General features: G+C 52.9%; 7 protein-coding genes and 1 pseudogene across 8 annotated transcripts; 2 read left to right on the top strand and 6 right to left on the bottom strand.

Moving 5' to 3' along the window:
• Positions 1–322: 322 nt before the first annotated feature.
• Positions 323–2,094, bottom strand: BKA58DRAFT_79181 (SGNH hydrolase-type esterase domain-containing protein). The gene is made up of 7 exons (XM_046175919.1): positions 1,844–2,094; positions 1,690–1,789; positions 1,532–1,571; positions 1,403–1,481; positions 947–1,358; positions 812–891; positions 323–747 (listed from the first exon to the last, which is right to left on the bottom strand). Exons 1-7 carry the CDS (start codon positions 1,844–1,846, stop codon positions 658–660), a joined length of 804 nt encoding a protein of 267 aa, XP_046028478.1. The 5' UTR covers positions 1,847–2,094; the 3' UTR covers positions 323–657.
• A 339-nt stretch (positions 2,095–2,433) lies between these two features.
• BKA58DRAFT_79273 (chloride channel protein 3) lies at positions 2,434–5,476 on the top strand. The gene is made up of 2 exons (XM_046175920.1): positions 2,434–4,028; positions 4,073–5,476. Exons 1-2 carry the CDS (start codon positions 2,622–2,624, stop codon positions 5,375–5,377), a joined length of 2,712 nt encoding a protein of 903 aa, XP_046028477.1. The 5' UTR covers positions 2,434–2,621; the 3' UTR covers positions 5,378–5,476.
• Positions 5,477–6,786: 1,310 nt separating this feature from the next.
• BKA58DRAFT_451373 (glycosyl hydrolases family 31-domain-containing protein) lies at positions 6,787–9,786 on the bottom strand (the record flags this gene model as incomplete). Its single annotated transcript, XM_046174389.1, has 2 exons — positions 6,787–9,111; positions 9,169–9,786. 2 exons carry the CDS (start codon positions 9,784–9,786, stop codon positions 7,180–7,182), a joined length of 2,550 nt encoding a protein of 849 aa, XP_046028476.1. The 3' UTR covers positions 6,787–7,179.
• On the bottom strand, positions 6,812–6,939 carry BKA58DRAFT_t16 (annotated as a pseudogene). The gene has a single exon. The product of its transcript is annotated as a tRNA-OTHER (tRNA).
• A 346-nt stretch (positions 9,787–10,132) lies between the features above and the next one.
• On the top strand, positions 10,133–12,213 carry BKA58DRAFT_451368 (major facilitator superfamily domain-containing protein; the record flags this gene model as incomplete). The annotated part of the gene is made up of 5 exons (XM_046174388.1): positions 10,133–10,652; positions 10,702–10,943; positions 11,007–11,211; positions 11,271–11,488; positions 11,539–12,213. The coding sequence occupies 5 exons, from the start codon at positions 10,133–10,135 to the stop codon at positions 11,974–11,976; spliced, it is 1,623 nt and encodes a 540-aa protein (XP_046028475.1). The 3' UTR covers positions 11,977–12,213.
• On the bottom strand, positions 11,961–14,570 carry BKA58DRAFT_375618 (uncharacterized protein). Its single transcript, XM_046169437.1, has 7 exons — positions 14,113–14,570; positions 13,836–13,960; positions 13,770–13,785; positions 13,591–13,723; positions 13,241–13,526; positions 12,314–13,191; positions 11,961–12,250 (listed from the first exon to the last, which is right to left on the bottom strand). The coding sequence occupies exons 1-7, from the start codon at positions 14,431–14,433 to the stop codon at positions 12,174–12,176; spliced, it is 1,836 nt and encodes a 611-aa protein (XP_046028474.1). The 5' UTR covers positions 14,434–14,570; the 3' UTR covers positions 11,961–12,173.
• A 116-nt stretch (positions 14,571–14,686) lies between these two features.
• BKA58DRAFT_79029 (uncharacterized protein) lies at positions 14,687–16,066 on the bottom strand. Its single transcript, XM_046175916.1, has one exon. It carries the CDS (start codon positions 15,961–15,963, stop codon positions 14,734–14,736), a length of 1,230 nt encoding a protein of 409 aa, XP_046028473.1. The 5' UTR covers positions 15,964–16,066; the 3' UTR covers positions 14,687–14,733.
• A 134-nt stretch (positions 16,067–16,200) lies between these two features.
• Positions 16,201–17,502, bottom strand: BKA58DRAFT_79067 (uncharacterized protein). The gene has a single exon (XM_046175917.1). It carries the CDS (start codon positions 17,371–17,373, stop codon positions 16,624–16,626), a length of 750 nt encoding a protein of 249 aa, XP_046028472.1. The 5' UTR covers positions 17,374–17,502; the 3' UTR covers positions 16,201–16,623.
• Between the last annotated feature and the right edge of the window lie 17 nt (positions 17,503–17,519).

Genomic DNA, 17,519 nt, shown 5'->3' with positions numbered 1-17,519 from the left:
CTCATCCCTTGGTGACGTGCTCAACAAAGAGACACCAGCCTTCCCGTGAGAACTCCCCTACCGTCAACACCGAGCGACCGCTGCCCAGTAGCCCAGTCCTTTTGTGGCCCTCTCTCTTGGTTGGTGGAGTAGGCGTTTGCGGTGTGCGCGGGTCTGGGTCGTCGGTTGTGAGGGATCGGAATGAATGCGTTTGAAGCCGACTATCAAGGTATGGTGTGGGCAATCTGGAGGTAAAAGGAAGATCTGCAAAGAGATGGCGGCCGTGCTACTATCTCAGAGAGCAGGCGTTGGGTGCTGGGCGGTGTGATTAGTTGGACTTTTGAAGCAGAAGGTACGATGGTCGCAACAGCGGTCTTTGCCGAAGATCAGGCGGTTCCCGAGACGGCGCTACTTAGGTAGAGAAGAAGCGAGATAATGTACAGTAGCTCAGAAAAGGTTGAACAGGAAAGAAAATAGGAACAGGAAAACCCGACTGCTGGTGTATTCTTGCGTCCTGTTGTCGCGATGCTGAGCTGAGGTTCGTCGAATGACGCTGCTAACCACAAGCTGCCGGAGTTATGCACCCTCGCCCGATTGGACACGACTTCCCCAGAGCCCCGCTTGATCGCGCAGCTGAAATCAAGCTTGCCCACATCCACCATGTCTACCACTTTCGCGCTAAATCGAAGAAGACTGAGCACTCTCCCATTGTTTCCACGCTTCTTGATCGTTCCACGGCGGCAGAACCATAGGCAGCTTCTCAGGCGACTGCAGAGGTGGAGGCACGAAGTTAGTATCTGCCGCATGTGCATTTCATACAGTCAGAACTTACCTGATCCGGCCACTGCTCAGCAATTACCTTGATCAACTCCTGGTAGAAAATCTCGTACCCTGCTGGGTTCAAGTGAAGTCCTGCAACGCCCAGTTAGCATGGTGAGAAAAGAGGAAGGTTTTGCGAAACTCTTACCATCGTACATGAGCTCCACCAAGGCGTCATTCTGCGAGACGTCTAAAGAGCCGGGTAGATCATCGCCCAGCTTCCAAATATCTGCGTTGAAGTCCGTCTTCGCCATAAAGGCTTTCCAGAGATTTACGACAGGCAGGTCAAGCTCGGCGCCAAGTTGAACGACTGCATCGGCATATGTTTTGGTCGCACCCGCCAGGCGCGTCACGCTAGCATATCCGTTCGACTGGTCTCTTGGCCACCACAGATGCTCATTGATTGGGGGAGGAGCCACTAGGATGATACGAGGGTCGTGGGCTTTGATCTGCGGATGGAACATGATGTCCCTTAGATTCTTGATGAATTCGTCAAGAGAAATATGCTGCTTGTTTGGCGCATCCGGTAGCGATGAGTCGTTGGCGCCGAAGAAGATGGTCTGCATGGTCAGCCAGGGTTGCTTCTAGCATGGACAAGTCTTACCATGAACCGAATCTTAGCCTGATCCGGCGGGGGCACGATGGCGGGGAGTATCTGGAGAGCTTGGCGGGTGTTGTACCCACTGTCATGGTGTTAGCTGTAGGTGCGACCGTAAGGGTAGGACGTCATGACCTAAAGCCGCGATTGACTACATCCAGTCGCCTGATGTATGCTGTTGGAATCATTAGTGTCTTTCACAGTGGCCCGAGCCAATGGCCGCCATGGAAGCTTCACGAAGAAATGTTCTGCATGGGATAGTGATCGGGAGACATGATGATATTTGGACTGACCAGCTTGAAGGGCTGCAGAGAAGCCAAAGCCTCGCTCCTGGGAGAAGGAGTCTTGGGTTATGCTATCTCCGAAGAGGAAGAATTGTTCATAGAGAGCAGGCTACAGTCATCAGCACGTAGTCCCCAATGGCACTCAATGTCCAGCAGGACTCACCATCTTGAATGCTTTTAGAGAGATGTAGGCACGATCGTCGTCGGACCTTCCGGAATGTTTGCTAGTACCTTGGATATCTCGCTCGGCGAAATCCCGGTGTTCCGAAACCGGCTTTCCCGAGTTGCGTCCTTTGTATCTTCAGATCAGCGGCTCAGCAGCAGATGGATGCACGGGCGGATAAGAAACGACAGATTGGCAGCCTCTACCCCCCAATTCTCCCAACCGCGAGACGCACGTCAGTGTGTAGTGGTGGGGCTGCGGGCTGCGATTGGCGGCTACGGCATCGCGCCTTCTCCGTGTAGGGTTAGCACCTTCCGTTTGCCCTGCATTCCGTCACCATCGCGTCCACGGGTGCACCCCAATAATCACATGGGACGCGCCTACCGCCATTTGCGTTGGTGAGACACCTGAGGTCAGCCTCCGAGGGCTGCGCACCGTTGCCTGCTGGAGTTGCTGGAACAGCTGCTTTTGCTGCTTTTGCTGCTTTGCTCGCCTGGCCGTCATGCACACGCAAGCCGTTCTGAAACAGTTGGCTGACCCGCGGCGGAGCCTATCTCGCCCCGGACACAGGACAACAACGCATCCTGGAGGGATCCGCGGCATAGTGGGGATGAGCCATGGTGCCCAGCCATAACATATCCATCGTGACACCGCCATCGTTTTCCGGATGACCATGATAGCGGCCTCTGCTCGGCGACATGTCTCTGCCTGCCCTCGACACTAATAGACCGCTCTTGCCCCGATTGTAGCTGCTGCCTCCCTACCCACCGCCCTCGCCATGCCCAAGTCGATGCAGTCGTACCACAGCGTCGACGACTACGACGCCGACGACGACTATGCCGCCGAACAGCGCGAGCGCGACGACACCTTCAGCAGCACCACGCCCACGTCGCCCACGCTCACCTTCAGCGCCCAGCGCCCGATGCGTGCCTCGGACACGGACCTCACGAGGTCGACGGGCAGCGTCAACGAGCGGACCGCCCTGCTAGGAGTGCCACATCTGCGGGGTGCCAGGTCCTACAAGAGCCTGCCCACCACCACTCCGGGCACGCCTCGCCCGGGCATGACGCGCAACAACAGCCAGCTGCCCACCAGCTCGCGCATGCGGAGCCGCCGAGGCTCCCTCACCGGCGGCCACACGTTCAGCCAGCGCCTAGTGAATGCCCTGGGCGAGCGAGGGGCGGGCCTGGAGCAGAGCATGCACTCCGCAAAGGCGTCCTTCTTCCAAGACAACCGCGTGTGGTACGATCAATTCACGTCGACCGACTGGGTCCACGACAACATCGCCGACGCCTATCGCGTCAAAGCCCTGCGGAGCCGAAAGGACATCAGGGGCCGCCTAGCCGCATGGTTCGACGGTGCTCAGGGCTGGATCCTGGTAGCTCTAATCGGCGTCCTCACTGCCGTGTGCGCCTACTTCGTCAACACCACCGAGACCACGCTGTTCGATCTGAAGCAGGGCTATTGTACTACTGGCTGGAATAAGAGCCGCAAGACGTGCTGCCAAGGTGCCTCGATATGCGACAACTGGCTCAAGTGGTCTGAGGCGGTCCGCAATGACAGGCTGGATGTCGTCCAGACCCAATATGGCTTTTTCGTCCTCTCCGTCATCTTGCTCTCCATGGCCTCGTGTCTGCTTACGCTCACCACCAAAACAGTCATCCCTTCAGCCATCTCACTGTCCACACTCGACGAAAACTTGGGCGCAGAAGTCCGGAGATACTCTGATCAGGCAGATGAAGAAGACCGCAAGCGCAGTATCAGCCCAGAGTCAAGGTTCCAGGAAGTCCAGGCACGGCCACCCATGGTCTACTACTCCGCTGCTGGCAGTGGTGTAGCCGAAGTTAAGGTTATCCTCAGTGGCTTCGTTCTCCACGGTTATCTGGGTGTACGGACACTGCTCGTCAAGACGCTGGCTCTGATCCTCAGTGTTGCATCGGGTCTCAGTCTCGGTAAGGAGGGCCCATACGTGCACATTGCGACTTGCATAGGAAACATCGCGTGTCGTATATTCTCAAAGTATAGCAACAACGACGGGAAACGCAGGGAGATTCTCAGCGCTAGTGCCGCTAGTGGTGTTGCCGTAGCTTTCGGCGCTCCGATTGGCGGAGTGCTCTTCAGTTTGGAGGAAGTGAGCTACTACTTTCCGTCCAAGACGCTGTTTAGAACCTTCTTTTGCTGCATCGTAAGTCGCTAGTCTCTCCTCTCGACCTTGCTAATCGCTTACAGGCGGCTGCGTTATCTCTCAAATTCTTGGATCCATACGGCACCAAGAAGATTGTCCTCTTCGAGGTTCGTTATCATCTAGACTGGAAGTTTTTTGAACTGGCGACCTTTGTCTTCACCGGCGCTGTGGGCGGTGTTCTCGGCGCACTGTTCATCAAAGCATCTCGCATCTGGGCACGAACATTCCGTCGCATACCCATCATCAAGAAACATCCGCTCCTTGAGGTCTTCCTGGTTGCGCTTGTGACTGGTCTGATCAGTTTCTGGAACCGATATACCAAGCTTCCCGTCACCGAACTTTTGTTCGAACTGGCAAGTCCGTGCGACACGTACACAGACACCGGCGACGGTCTTTGTCCGACTCTGGAGCATATCCCGAGTGTACTCAAAACTTTGTTCTTCGCATTCGTCATCAAAGCTCTTCTGACTGTCGTCACCTTTGGTATCAAGGTCCCAGCTGGTATCTATGTCCCTTCCATGGTCGTAGGCGGTCTCGCCGGGCGCTTCATCGGCCACACTGTTCAACTTGCTGCTCTACGCTTCAATCATCTGGGCGTCTTCGGAGAGTGTTCGCCTGATGGTCCACCAGGCTCATGCGTTGTCCCTGGAGTGTACGCGCTGGTGGCTGCTGGAGCAACAATGACCGGCGTCACTCGTCTCAGTATCACACTAGCAGTCATCTTATTCGAGCTCACTGGTAGTCTGGATCACGTACTCCCTTTCTCTCTCGGTATTCTGGTCGCCAAATGGGTGGCGGATGCCATCGAACCGCTCAGTATCTACGACCTGCTCACAGACATGAACTCGTACCCATTCCTCGATAACAAAGTTCGGCCTATCTTCACATCCGAGCTTGGCGACATCACCACTGGGAAGAGACAGGATCACATTATCGACATTTCAGAAGACGCGCTCATCCCTGCAGTCGAGCTGCGTGCAAAGCAACGTGGACTACAACTGATAGGTGAACTAGATGGCGGTCTGTCCATCATCAAAAACGGCGTTCTTGTTGGCCTCATTCCTGCACCAGATCTAGAGTTTGCGCTCGATAAGCTGGAGAACGAAGAGAACACGCTTTGCCTGATGTCACCACGAGTCGATTGGGCTGCAGGACGTGAGCCGCAAGACGAAGAAGAGCAAGAAGCCTATGATCCAAGCGATTTCACTCCATATATTGACCCAGCACCTGTTGCATTGGATGTTCACTCACCGATGGACTTGGTATACGAATGCTTTGTAAAGCTTGGACTACGATATATATGCGTGCTCAGAGATGGCAAGTACGCTGGTCTGGTACGTACCACGTAAGAAGTTGAAACTGAGCAACACTAACTGCGAGTAGGTTCACAAGAAGACTTTCGTCAAGTACGTCAAAGAATTGGAGCATCAGGAAAAGAAAGGACGTGAGATCTGAGTCTTAGCGGCGTTACATTTCCCTTCTTTGTTTCTTGCATAGCGTCATACCCTCATTATCATTCAGCGGTCATTCCTTTCACTTTCATATCATTATCCCGAGCATATACTGCATTTAGACTGGCGTTGCGTGGCATGTCTTCCTAGACGACGCGGCATTACATGACAAGCGTAGAGCATACATGGAATCATTTCTTCAAAATGTCCACAGGATTTGTTTACAGCCTTCATCATTGCACCCGGTGTTTCCTTTATCAACATAGCTACGTGAAGGCCGACTACTTACCCTAGAACATTTCACGCACTTTACCATTTGAGGTCTTACTCCCCGATCTTGCCATGCGATGTGTTGGTGCAACCGTTCGCACGGTCCCCAATGTGTGCGTACGCGATTGCATCAACGTTCTATCTGACATCACGGTTTGAGAAGGTTTCTTACGCAGCTGCGGATTCACTTCTTGTGGAGTCGTGACCCCAGCGTCTACGTTGAATCATATCTCTAGTCGACTGAAAGATAAACAAGAATCAACCTGACAATTACTACCATTACCACAACAAATAGAAACGATCTCACCTGCTCGCCTACCAAGAACTCAGCGCAATGCGCCTGGTCTTGCCATTCCTCCTGTTCCAAGGGTTTTTGACATTGCTACTGGCCTCCATAGATCGGTACTGTCGAACCGGATCCGAAACTGACGCCCTCGATCCTGGCTCTCCCGGCTCCCAAGAGGGTAACATGAATTACTTCAGATTTAGTATCGCGTAGCCTTGGCCTCCCATCAGCATCCCTAAGAAGGGCCAGATTCGCCTCATTCGATATTGCTTTGCGACCGCCAATGCCAAAGCGGAACTTGATTGTCCATTCCAGAAGGGTTCCAAGATATGAGCAGAAGCCATCAAGATACCAGCCAGTGCTGTGAGCGGCCATTGCCTCGGGCGGATTGAGATCCATGACAGTAACGAGGATGAAAATGAGAGAACGTATCCGACCTGCTACCTCGATGACTACAAGAACAAGAAAGAGCCTGGAACGTGGAACCCAAAAAAATTACGGGTCGTGGCAAGACTGGACGATGAGAATACCGTCCAATGCCTGCTGTAAAAGATGCCGTTGTAGCTGCAGGGGTTGAGAAAGACTGTTCCTGTTGTTTGTGGTTGCCGAAGATCCTGCTTTTCATGTTGTCGCGCTAGCAATAGAAAGATGAAGACGTATTATCTAAGTGCAGGGGCCCCACTTTGCCCCTCCACTGAGCACCACCACAATGCAGCAAAAAAGAACATTGTCCCTGACAGAACCTTAAGACGAAACGAGCAAAAAGGAATGGTGTGTGCCTTCCGCCAGAATTGAACCTTAACCGCAAGTCAGCTTTTGTCTTCTATGCAATTCGAATATGGGTGTTACTCACTGACGACCTCGTCATTACTAGTGACGCGCTCTACCACTGAGCTAGGAAGGCGTTGCTAATTGGATGGCAACACTCTCAAATCTATGCTATATAATCTAAATCACCATCTTGTTTGCAAACGGCATCTATCACCTACATCTATACACCGGTCCTTGCCATTCGCCGTGATCGGCCGCCAAAATGTGGTGTCGTGTCTAGCGGGGTAAAACCATTAGGGTCTAATCACAGAGCGGTACAAGCGAGTACATATATGATCTCCGCAGCTCAATTTGCGCTAGTTGCAATCAATGCTTATTTCCTCCCTCCAATGCTACCCCTCCACTTCCCTCTCCCCAATTTGTCAGTTCCCTTCTTCTCTGCACCCGCGCCATTGAAGACAACACTTCTCCCATCGCCCCTCGGCAAGACAACCTCCAGGTCTTGCCAATGTGGGACGAAGCCATCTTGCAATTTCTCCTCGTATTGCATCAGTACCTGCGTGGCCGTTGACTCGAAAGAAATTGTAAAGACGGAGACCCTAGCTGGCGGCGGCGAAACACCATCGTCTTCATACCAAGTAGACGTGTAGACTTTACCGTTAGAAGAAGCCTTTGGAGGGAAGATCTCCACCCCACGGTAGTCGTCCAGGGGTAGGTCCGCCGGGTTGTTTGTTTCGCCCAAAGAGAGGACTTGTTCCGCCCGTCCAACAGGTATCGCACTTCCGACTTTCGCTAAAACAGGAATGCTAGACTGCCAGTGCGATGGGATATCCACCCATTGGCCCGCGCTGTAATACGTTTGTGGTTTGTTATTCAGGTCCAGAAACGCGGCATTAGGGTCTGAAGCGTCCTTGGGAAGATACATGGTAGCAGTTTCGGCACCAGGAGTGAAGACACCACCGACCAGTAGTGCATCACCAAGCCAGTACTGTGTTTCACCATCGGTAAGTATCTTGTTGGTCCAAATCTCCGGATCGCTCTCATATCCCCAACCAGTCCAACGCTGCGGCGGCGTGGCAGTCATGTGAGAATGCAGCGCTAGCGAGTAGAGATAGGGAATGAGTTCGTAGCGGCGCTTGATAGTGTCGCGTATTATGCTAGTCACCTCGGGATACATCCAAGGCTCGATAACATCGCCGACGCTGTTGTCTTTGCCCGTTTTGAAGCAGTTGATAGCGAAACGCGGACTGTAGATGCCTTGCTGGCACCAGCGGACGAGAAGCTCGGGACTGGGCTGTGGGCCTTCGAAACCACCTATGTCGTGGCCGTAGCATTGCATTAGACACACGCCCGCCGTGAGGGATAGAGCGTTGGCGCCTTTCATGCCTGGCCAAGAGGTGACATTGTCTCCGCTCCACGCACTTGCACAGTAGCGAAGCGTTCCTGCTGTGGCGCTTCGGGTCAAGATGAAAGGACGCTGGGTAGGTTCCATCTCCAAGGCCGCATCGTGCGAAGATTTTCCCATCAGTTCAGTGTTGAGTGCGCGACCCCAGAATCCGATGCTGTTGCCGTAGTCGCCGCTCTTGGGCTCTTGGGCAACTGCTGGCTCATCCAGAGCGCACTGCCAGCCATCGTGCGGGATAGTGTATTCGTTGTTATCGTTCCAAATACAGTCGATGCCGACACGCTTCAGCTCGCGGATGCCGTCGTACCACCACTGGTACCCGGCCTTGGAAGTGAAGTCGATGTGACCACCAATACCACTCTCACCTCCACCTGCGCTCCATAGTCTCGCTTCAGCCGATGCGAGTGTCAGCGAATCTGTAAAGAATGCGCCAGCGTCTTTGAGCTTTTGATACTCGGGATGGCTGCCCAATACATACGGCTTCACGTTTGCAATGAGCCGAATACCTTCCCTATGATAAGCGTCAATCCAGCCTTTCGGATCAGGAAACCGGTGCTTGTTCCACGTAAACACATTGCGCGTCTTCGGTTCTGTCTCCGCAACTGTATAGCCAGACGACATCTGCATGCCGGAGCAGGGGATGTCGTATTCTTTGAGCTTGGCAGCAAATTCCATCATGCTCTGATTGGCGGGTGGATCGTCCGTCATGGAGTACTTCATACCGCCGGCCAGGTAACCGAACGCCCACCGCGGCACTAGAAGTGGATAACCAACGAGATCAGCGTAGATGCGCACGATATCCGGTAGTGTCTTTCCGACCAGGAGATACTCTTCAAGGCCGCCGTAGTCTTGACGATAGACTTTGAAGCGTCCCCACATCCCATCCATCTCAGAGCCGACCTGGCAAAAGAAGTCAGTATATGCTTAAATCTCAGTTCGTACAGCGGAATCCCTTACAGAATAGAAGCCACGGGCATGTGACGTTGAGAATATACCAACGCAGCCATTTTCCGTGCAGTTGATTAGGAGAGGAATGTGCTTGTAAAGCGGGTCTGTGCGATACACGTCGTAGCCGAAGGAGTCGGTGGCGGAGAGAACGAAGTGGCGATTCGACAAATCCATGGGTGCTGGCTTCTCGCCAAGTCCAAGATGAAGAGTACCATTGTTGTAGCGTGTGTAATGCGAAACTCCAGGCCCGTCAGCAACATAAGAGCGATTGGGCAGATCGGTATGAATGGGTGTCTTTTGACCAGGAAGCGTAAGTGATACTATGGGTACACCGCCTTCCCAATCCACATTGGCAGCGACACCATCGACGGCTAATGCTTTTGAGGTGGTGCTTGATGATACCAGTGACGCATTCGTGTTGTCTAGGGTCTTGCTCGGTACTGCTGTGGCTCGGTGTGGCGGCAACAAGTGCTTTGGCGACGTGAAAGTTGTTCGGAAAAGTCCTGGTCGTAAGGCGTCAAATGTGAAGACAAAGCCTGAGTTTGACTGCAACTCAACGCTCGTATTAGATGATGCCGTCGCGGCAGCAGCTTTGTAGCCGCTAGGGACGTGCTCAAGCATCGGCATGATGAATGTAGAATGGGTTTCAACAGTTAGCAATGCCTGTCTGCTTGCCAAGTATCATGACCATCATGAATCATACTGTACTTATAGCAAGGCAGGCCATTGAACCTCGCCCGAAAGTACCATCGGAGAATACCCAAGGAGCGTACCCTCGTCACGAGGCTAAAGGCATCCATCCTTGGCCGTCGGTTTCTTCGGCCGTATCTACGTGACCTAGCCCGAAAAGAGACAAGATCAGCGTCTGGGGTCCCCGTGGGGATGCGTATAAGTGCAGTCTGGCCATATTGACCTACTACTGCAGCATTATCTCAGACTCTTTCTGGGTTGATTCCAGCAATTTTTGTTGAACATGTCGAAACCGGAGGTGACCGACGACGTCGCCGCGTCCAAGCCCAACGTCGAAACCACGGAGTCGCTTTACAAGCCAACAAATGCGACAGAAGGAAAAGGCAAAGACAAAGCCGCCGCCCTCCTCGCCTCGAATGAACGCATCGTCGTCACATCCGCCGAGAACAAACGCGTTCTGAAGAAGATTGATCTTGTCATCTTGCCCATCCTACTCAGCGTCTACTTCCTCCAGTCACTCGACAAGACCACGTTATCCTACGCTTCCGTCTTTGGCCTCATCGAAGATGCAAACCTGGATCCCAACAGTCAGCAATACTCATGGCTTGGGAGTATCGTGTATATTGCGCAGTTAGTAGCGCAGCCGCTGGTGGCTGTGTTGCTGGTCAAGCTCAGGATGGGGAAGTTCATGGGTGTAATGGTGTTCACCTGGGGTTGCATATTGTGCGGAATGGCGGGTGCCAGTAGCTTCGCCGGACTGATGGCCACGCGATTCCTGTTGGGAGCTTTCGAAGCTGCCGTCGGTAAGCGAACTCTTCAAGCCGTCTCGAAGAATCACGTTAACGCATCCAGCTCCTGCTTTCATCGCCGTCGTACAGATGTGGTATAAGCGCGGCGAGCAAACGAACCGAAACGCAGCTTGGTATGCCATGTTGGGCATGGTTAACATCATCGGCAGTCTACTCTGCTACGGTCTGGGCCACATTCAGTCCAATCTTCTGTACTCATACCAGATCATCTTTCTCTTCTGTGGTCTCCTCACAGTTGTTGTTTCGGTCTTTGTATGGCTGTTTATGCCCGACTCACCCATGGAGGCAAGTGGTTTCCCTGTACGAGCTGATGTGAGAAATGTACTGACTTCGTGCACCAATCTTTAGGCCAAGTTCTTCAACGATCACGAAAAGCTTGTGGCTGTCGAACGTCTGCGCATGAACCAGATGGGTGTTGCATCTCGTGTCTGGAAGTGGGACCATGTACTGGAGGCATTCATGGATCCCAAGACGTGGCTTTGGTTTTCCATGTTGACAGCGATCAGCATTCCGAGTGGTGGTATCAGTGCTTTCGGGCCTCTAATCATCCAGAGTGAGTACAACGTCCGTGCGAACTGCACGTCTGAACTGTACTGATTGCTTGAACTTCAGGTTTTGGATTTGGGCCGTTCGCTACGATCCTCTTCAACATGCCTTTCGGCGTCATCCAGATTATAGCTACCTGCGGTGGAGCTTGGCTAGCCACACGGCTAAAACGCAAGTCACCCGTCCTGATACTCTTATGTATACCGCCAATTGCTGGAATTGTCATTCTCATGGTCGTTGGCCGCGGCGACTCAAATCGAGGTGTACTTCTTCTCGGATACTACGTAAGTCTTGGCAACGCGAAACATGTAATCTACTAACCCCGTGCTTCCAGCTAACATCATTCTATCCCGGCATTTCGCCTTTAATTTATAGCTGGTCAGGTCAGAATACTGGAGGCGACACGAAGCGCAAAGTGACGACAAGTATCCTCTTCGTTGGCGCCAGCGCAGGCAACATCATCGGCCCACAGCTCTTCAAACCGTCGGAAAAACCACACTACTACCGAGGTCTCCGAGCCAACCTCGCTCTCTTCATCGCGATCGTTGTCCTGATCCTGCTTGCAATGTTTTGGATCAAGCTTTTGAACCGGAAGCATGCGGCAACAAGAGAGAGCATGGGAAAGTCAGCCATCGTTGTCGATACCAGCATGGGTTCTGCGCGCGAGGGTGACGCAGAAGGAGCTGAGAACGCACAAGCCAGCGGCGTGGGTGATAAGGCGTTTGATGATGTGACCGACATGAAGAACGAAGACTTCATCTATGTGTATTGATCAATGGGTTGACGCCTGGAAGACAAGCTTCTATAGTAGTAGCTTAGCTACAATGTGTACAGAATGTACATACACCGTATGTTTCATTGGTATCTGGTTGTAAACACTATTGATGCTTGTGGATATGCTTGACCATCGGATCGATCCACCATGCACGGCTCTTGTATTGCAGCCTACTTTCCGAGCATGCCTTTGACCTAGAACAAGCTGTCGATATTGACAAAGAGGTCTTGCCATCCGAGCGGCATATGTTTCAGGTTGAGCCCAGGAAAGTCTGCAGAGGTGGACGTACGAAGTCAGTATAGGTCTCACAAGCGTTCTTACAGTCAGAACTTACCCCATTCGAATACGAACTCGCTGGGTACGTAACCTTGGAACTCGTCTTCAGCTACACTGCTCCTCGCCTCCGCCATCGAAGAGTCCTGGTCGGTTATTTGTTCTGCAGCATACTCTCGGAGAGCAGCCTCACACTTCTCAATGCTGGTTTGCAAAATCTGAAAATATGCGATGTGACCCACAGTTACAGTCTTTAGCTCTTCCAGTACGCGATGCGCATCGCTGAGCAGCGCCATGACCGAAGGTACCGGGTCGCGGAGGAGAATGGCCAACTTGAGGACCAGCAAGACTGAGACGGCGCACTTGGCCCAGACATAATCGAGTGTCCAGCGAAAGGTGCTGAGGTACGTTGAGCCAGAGGTCGAAGCATGAGACACCGGCGACGAGGTTGGTGTTGATGATGACTGAAGCATGTAATGGAGATGTCGATTCGCTGCCTCCTTGGCTTTGCGTATGAAATCGCGCTGAAAGTCAGTCATGATCGCAATGTTCTCGATCCCTGAAGAGCCTACCGCCTTGAGGTACATAGTCATCGTCGCCCAAGCTTGCTGTATACACAAGTTCTGCAACGCAAGAGTTCGTTGATGTGGCGCTGGTTCGGTCAGAGCAATGTTGGTCCATTCATCGAGCCACAGTGACAGCTCAACACAAGCCTCCTCTACCGTAGTCCGAAGTTGATCCTCGCTGTGTTGACCCATATAGTCATTATTCTGGCCCATGATCTTTGTATAAGCTTCCGTGCGGATGATGTTGAGCTCCACTTGCGAGAGAAGGCGGATGTCCGTAGATGTACGTTCTGGGTGAGCCAATAGACATCTGATCTTTCGAGATGACATTTGAAGAGACAGACCCGGCAGTTTACCGCCATCGAGCGAGAAACTTGGATATCTTTAGCGGCCATCTCCGATCGGGCTGACAAGATACTCACAAGAGCTCAAGGTTGCAGATTCCAAGCCAAACTCTAGATAGACGGTAAAGCTCTTGCTCATCGGCGGTCACGATCCCGGATCGTGCGTGACTTTTGGCGATAAGCTGATCGACAACATGAGGTAGCCCAAGTTGAATGGCGAAGCGAAGGGCCATAGCCACCAGAACGAACGCGTTCTCCGAGTACGCAGCCACCAGTGCGATGGCCTGTATATCCTCTACTGTAGGGGTATTTGTGTTGATAAACATGTCGGTAAATTGATCACGGACTCGAGTCTGGAGGCGGCCTAGAAATTAGTGTAAAACGTCAGCATTTGTCTCACATACAGCCCATACCGGAATATTACTGACGATAGATCCTGGTGTTGAAACCTTCGGCGACTCGACATCCAATACTGACTATGGCGTCGAAAAGAATTGGGCTCCGTGAAGCCAATGATGCGATGTTATCATGTCTCTCGCAAAAGATGGGCACAAGGTATTGCTATGGCTTTTAGTATGGTTCACCCGGTGAATTGGGGCTTTCATACACTGCCCGAGAAGAAACTTTGTAGAATCAGTGATGTGGGCTCGAGAATTGCAGTGGGTTTGTCTACCTTTGATACCAGTGTACAGCCTGTTCCCATGTAATGAGGCCTGCGTCAACGGCCGTGGCGTTGCACTTGGGCAGAGACCGGAGTGCGACTTCTGGCACTGTCACAGTCGCATTCTCCATGGGTAACTGCATTCATGATCATGGTCAGCTAGTCTCCTGCTTGTTCACGCAGGCTGCCACCTCAACCAAGGAGGGCACAGAACACCGTGGAGCCTACATTGGCGACAGATGTTCTGATTTGCCTCTTTCATCCTAGTGTTATCTTCAGGCCTACGTACGCTCTTGTCTGGATGCCGCTGGATACGCATGTGTTCACGAAGAGCAGCCATCTCATTTTCGAGCCTTTCGATCCGCAACACATTTTCGTCCTTTACGGCGTCAAAGTATTGGCAGGTTGCGCCATTCCGGTCACATCGTTGGCAAGGGCGGTTCCCGTCGCATCGTACTTTGGAGGTTCGGCAACTGACGCATGCATTGATGGCACGGCGTTTGCGTGGTCGCGGCGAATCCATTGTCATCGGGAATTTCGCACGTACTGGATGGCCCGGTTTTTTTAAAGTCGGGGGTGGGCCTAATGGAGATGCGGGGAAGCTACACATGAGTCGTGGTTCTGCGGCGGAATCTACAATCGGCAACGGAGGACGCGACAGTCGTCCCGCGGCAGACTTTGAAGCCTTCAGATGTCCAGCCAGGGAACCCTGTATCGTTAGTGACCGTGAGTCGCACGTGGAACTAAGGATGAATATCATGCGTATCATTCGTCGACACGACCTAATGCCGTCTCATAGGAAAGTAAGGCTATGATCAGAATCCTGTTCAGAGTCATGACTAGTCTGCTGCAATGGAGGTCGCCTCGGAAGAGGGCACACCACAATCATACCTTTCATCTCTTTCCAGACTCAGTTTGGCGCAACATATTCGTTGATTGTAGGCGCAGTGTTGAGATCAAGATCAATGCCGAATTGCCCTGTAGCCAGCCCGTAGCTAGCCTTGACAGCCTCTGTTGCGTATTTTCGCATCTCTTTTTCATATGCTTCTGTGACACCCGTCCATCTATCGCCATCGCCTCTCTCCCAGGCTTCGGCTATCAATCGACCGAGCAGAGCCGAGTCGCGCACAGCTGTGTTTGCGCCGTTGCCTCCTGCTGGCGTCATAGCATGTACTGCATCACCGACTAGAGTGACTCGAGGGTCGTTGGGCCACTTCGGTACACCTTCTGGTGACGAACATGTTATCTTCCAGAAAGCTGCTTCCGACTCTGCCATGTTATCGAAGAGTGGCTTGACACGATCATGCCAGTGCGATGTGAGTGCCTTTGCTATCTTTGCAGCAGGCGGCCCAGTAATCGTGTAATTGTCGTTCGGCGCTTTGATGACGCCTGGAGAGCCGATCATGGTCCAGCCGAAGTTGACATCGGGCTTGTCCATGTCGCCTGCGCGCACATTTGTGATGACGAAGACCTTGCCACCGTTCGGCTGCGATGTATCGTCGACAAGGCGGAAGACGCCTTCGCCCAGGGCCTTGAAGGCGGCTGTCGGGGCTTGCCCATGTATGCCTCTGGAACCGAGATCATAGACCTTGATCGCGCCGCCGGAGAGCTGGCCAGCTACTGCGCTCTTGACACCCTCACCCCCGATCAGCATAGAGCCCTCCTCGGACTTGGTACCATCGGCGAAAACTAGTCGCACACCATTGTCCGTCCTCTCGTAGGCTGCGACCTGATGTTTCCAAACGACACGATCCTCGATACCGTCCATGAACAGCTTGCGCATATCACCGCGCGACACTCCAACAACCTTGCCGTCTCTGCTAGTCAAAGGTTCGCTCTTGACGCTCGGAGTATCTCCACCTATTGTCTCGCCTGTCAGCGGGTTCACTGCCGCGAATCCAGCCCCGCCAGTTTTGCCGCAAGCATCGTAGAACGTCTTGAATCCTGCCGGACCGAGCACTTGCTCAATGGCGTCCAGACCCTGCGCCGAGAGCCTCAACCTATAGCCCTGGGCTCTGAAGACGATGGACGCGTCGCGTTCGAAGACGAGGAACGGGATCTTGGAACGGTGCAGCGAGCGGGCGAGGAGGAGCGAGGCGAGGCCGGCGCCGGAGATGAGAATTGGCTTCGGGGCGCTCATGGTGGACGGTGGATTGATATGGGGGGCAGAGGACGTCTGGAAAGGCGTGGCATGGCTGCTGTTATAGCAGTCGCGCTTGCAGGTGAGGCAGGCGCGACGCAGTGCGTCAAGTGCATCGTTGGGCAAGTGGGGGCCGCGTCGGATCTCCTGGGCCTCCGAAGCAGCGTGATTTCTAAGCTACCACGCTCAAATGCCCGTAAGCGACTATGGCCACTTTCCGCACAGCGACATTTATAATACCAGACTCTACCATGCCGCTAAGCCATGATGATGATGTTCTAGTCTTACGCAGCACTCGAGGATGCAGCTGTGTTGGAGACCACGTGAAGACGCGTCAAAGCCCTGGGCATAGTGATGACACCCACGCAATCTTTGACTCGTCAATCATTGTTGAAATCCGTTGATTTGGTAGCATACTCTATGGATTCATGCGCTTTCCCTGAGGCCCCCATTGTCGCTGGAATATGGAGCTACCCTGCCACCGAACTTGCCCACGCGGGTTGAGCTGACCGATCCATATGAGGCCTGGCTCTTAGTCCAAGGCTGTGGAAGTCGACGTCTTGTTGTATGGCAACGATATGCTGGTCGTCGTCGTAAATTTCGTGATAACATAACGACGCGAACGTGCTGTGTTGCGCAGTGACAACTACAATGTTGGTGCTATGATGCCATGTAATCCATGATGTAGTCGATCTTCGGCTTCATGAGCAGCAAGTAATGCTCTTCCGGCATAAGTTCCATTGGTTTCCGAGCCATGAAGACAGCCCAACTAGACTCTTTGTCAAAGCTCCACTCCCAACATGTAGACTCGAAATTGGGGGCGTTCGGGGCATCGTATCTCTGGAAATGGTCTTCTTTGAGCAGCTCGCCGAGTAATCTGATGTATCCATAGGGTTCTTTTGCAAGACGATGATTCGGGAAGAGGAGCTTAACTTGTTTGACGTTGCGCAAACGTCTGAACAGACCCACGAGGGCTGTCCGGTTGGCAGAGTCGTCGAGTGGCATTACAAACTGTAGCTCATCGAGATGCATACATCGTCTGTTAAACGGGTACTCGTACCATTTTCTGATGGCATCATGGTCGCAGTGAATTCTTAACTTCTTTACATCTTGTAGAAGCTCTTCGGATTGCTGACCGGCAACTCGTGTGGAGTTCCTGGAGAGCACAAAGAGGGTATTCTGGATGGCAAGGCGACGGAACTCAGCGTTGAACTGGCGGCAAACCAGCCGTATCGCAAGGTTGGTATTAGGCTTGTACCTCTCATCTATCATAGAACAAGTTCTTCCCTCATTGGACTCGTGGACTTTCGTGAGCCCCGCGTCAGATTGTTCCAGCGCGTGTGCGACAATCTCTAGGCGGAGCTCGATAGGTAAAGAGAGGAAGGTCGCCTCTGAGGCGGTGTGAGACATGACGTGGCACCACAGGTGGGTAAGACAGCGAGTACGACTGCTGCGTAAACTTTGTTCTCACAAACATTGGCCGTCTACAAGCTCGAAGCAACAACCCAGCTGACGCGAGAGAAGCGCGCCTAATGCCAGCGCGGGCCCGTGCACAG

Source organism: Alternaria rosae (assembly GCF_020736505.1).
Source record: "Alternaria rosae strain MPI-PUGE-AT-0040 chromosome Unknown BKA58scaffold_2, whole genome shotgun sequence".
NCBI lineage: Eukaryota > Fungi > Ascomycota > Dothideomycetes > Pleosporales > Pleosporaceae > Alternaria > Alternaria rosae.
This window is presented reverse-complemented; position numbering and strand designations above follow the sequence as displayed.

Excerpts from the sequence above, each read along its gene's own strand:
- BKA58DRAFT_79181 (XM_046175919.1), bottom strand. Across the intron at positions 1,572-1,689 it reads CTCTGCAGCCCTTCAAGCTG|CATACATCAGGCGACTGGAT; the intron begins GTCAGTCCAAAT and ends TGATTCCAACAG. Across the intron at positions 748-811 it reads CTGAGCAGTGGCCGGATCAG|TCGCCTGAGAAGCTGCCTAT; the intron begins GTAAGTTCTGAC and ends CCACCTCTGCAG.
- BKA58DRAFT_79273 (XM_046175920.1), top strand. The coding sequence starts at position 2,622 with ATGCCCAAGTCGATGCAGTCGTACCACAGCGTCGACGACTACGACGCC. Across the intron at positions 4,029-4,072 it reads GAACCTTCTTTTGCTGCATC|GCGGCTGCGTTATCTCTCAA; the intron begins GTAAGTCGCTAG and ends AATCGCTTACAG.
- BKA58DRAFT_375618 (XM_046169437.1), bottom strand. The coding sequence starts at position 14,433 with ATGTGTAGCTTCCCCGCATCTCCATTAGGCCCACCCCCGACTTTAAAA. Across the intron at positions 13,192-13,240 it reads ATCTGCAACCTTGAGCTCTT|TTTCTCGCTCGATGGCGGTA; the intron begins GTGAGTATCTTG and ends AAGATATCCAAG. Across the intron at positions 12,251-12,313 it reads CGAGTTCGTATTCGAATGGG|ACTTTCCTGGGCTCAACCTG; the intron begins GTAAGTTCTGAC and ends CCACCTCTGCAG.
- BKA58DRAFT_79029 (XM_046175916.1), bottom strand. The coding sequence starts at position 15,963 with ATGAGCGCCCCGAAGCCAATTCTCATCTCCGGCGCCGGCCTCGCCTCG.
- BKA58DRAFT_79067 (XM_046175917.1), bottom strand. The coding sequence starts at position 17,373 with ATGTCTCACACCGCCTCAGAGGCGACCTTCCTCTCTTTACCTATCGAG.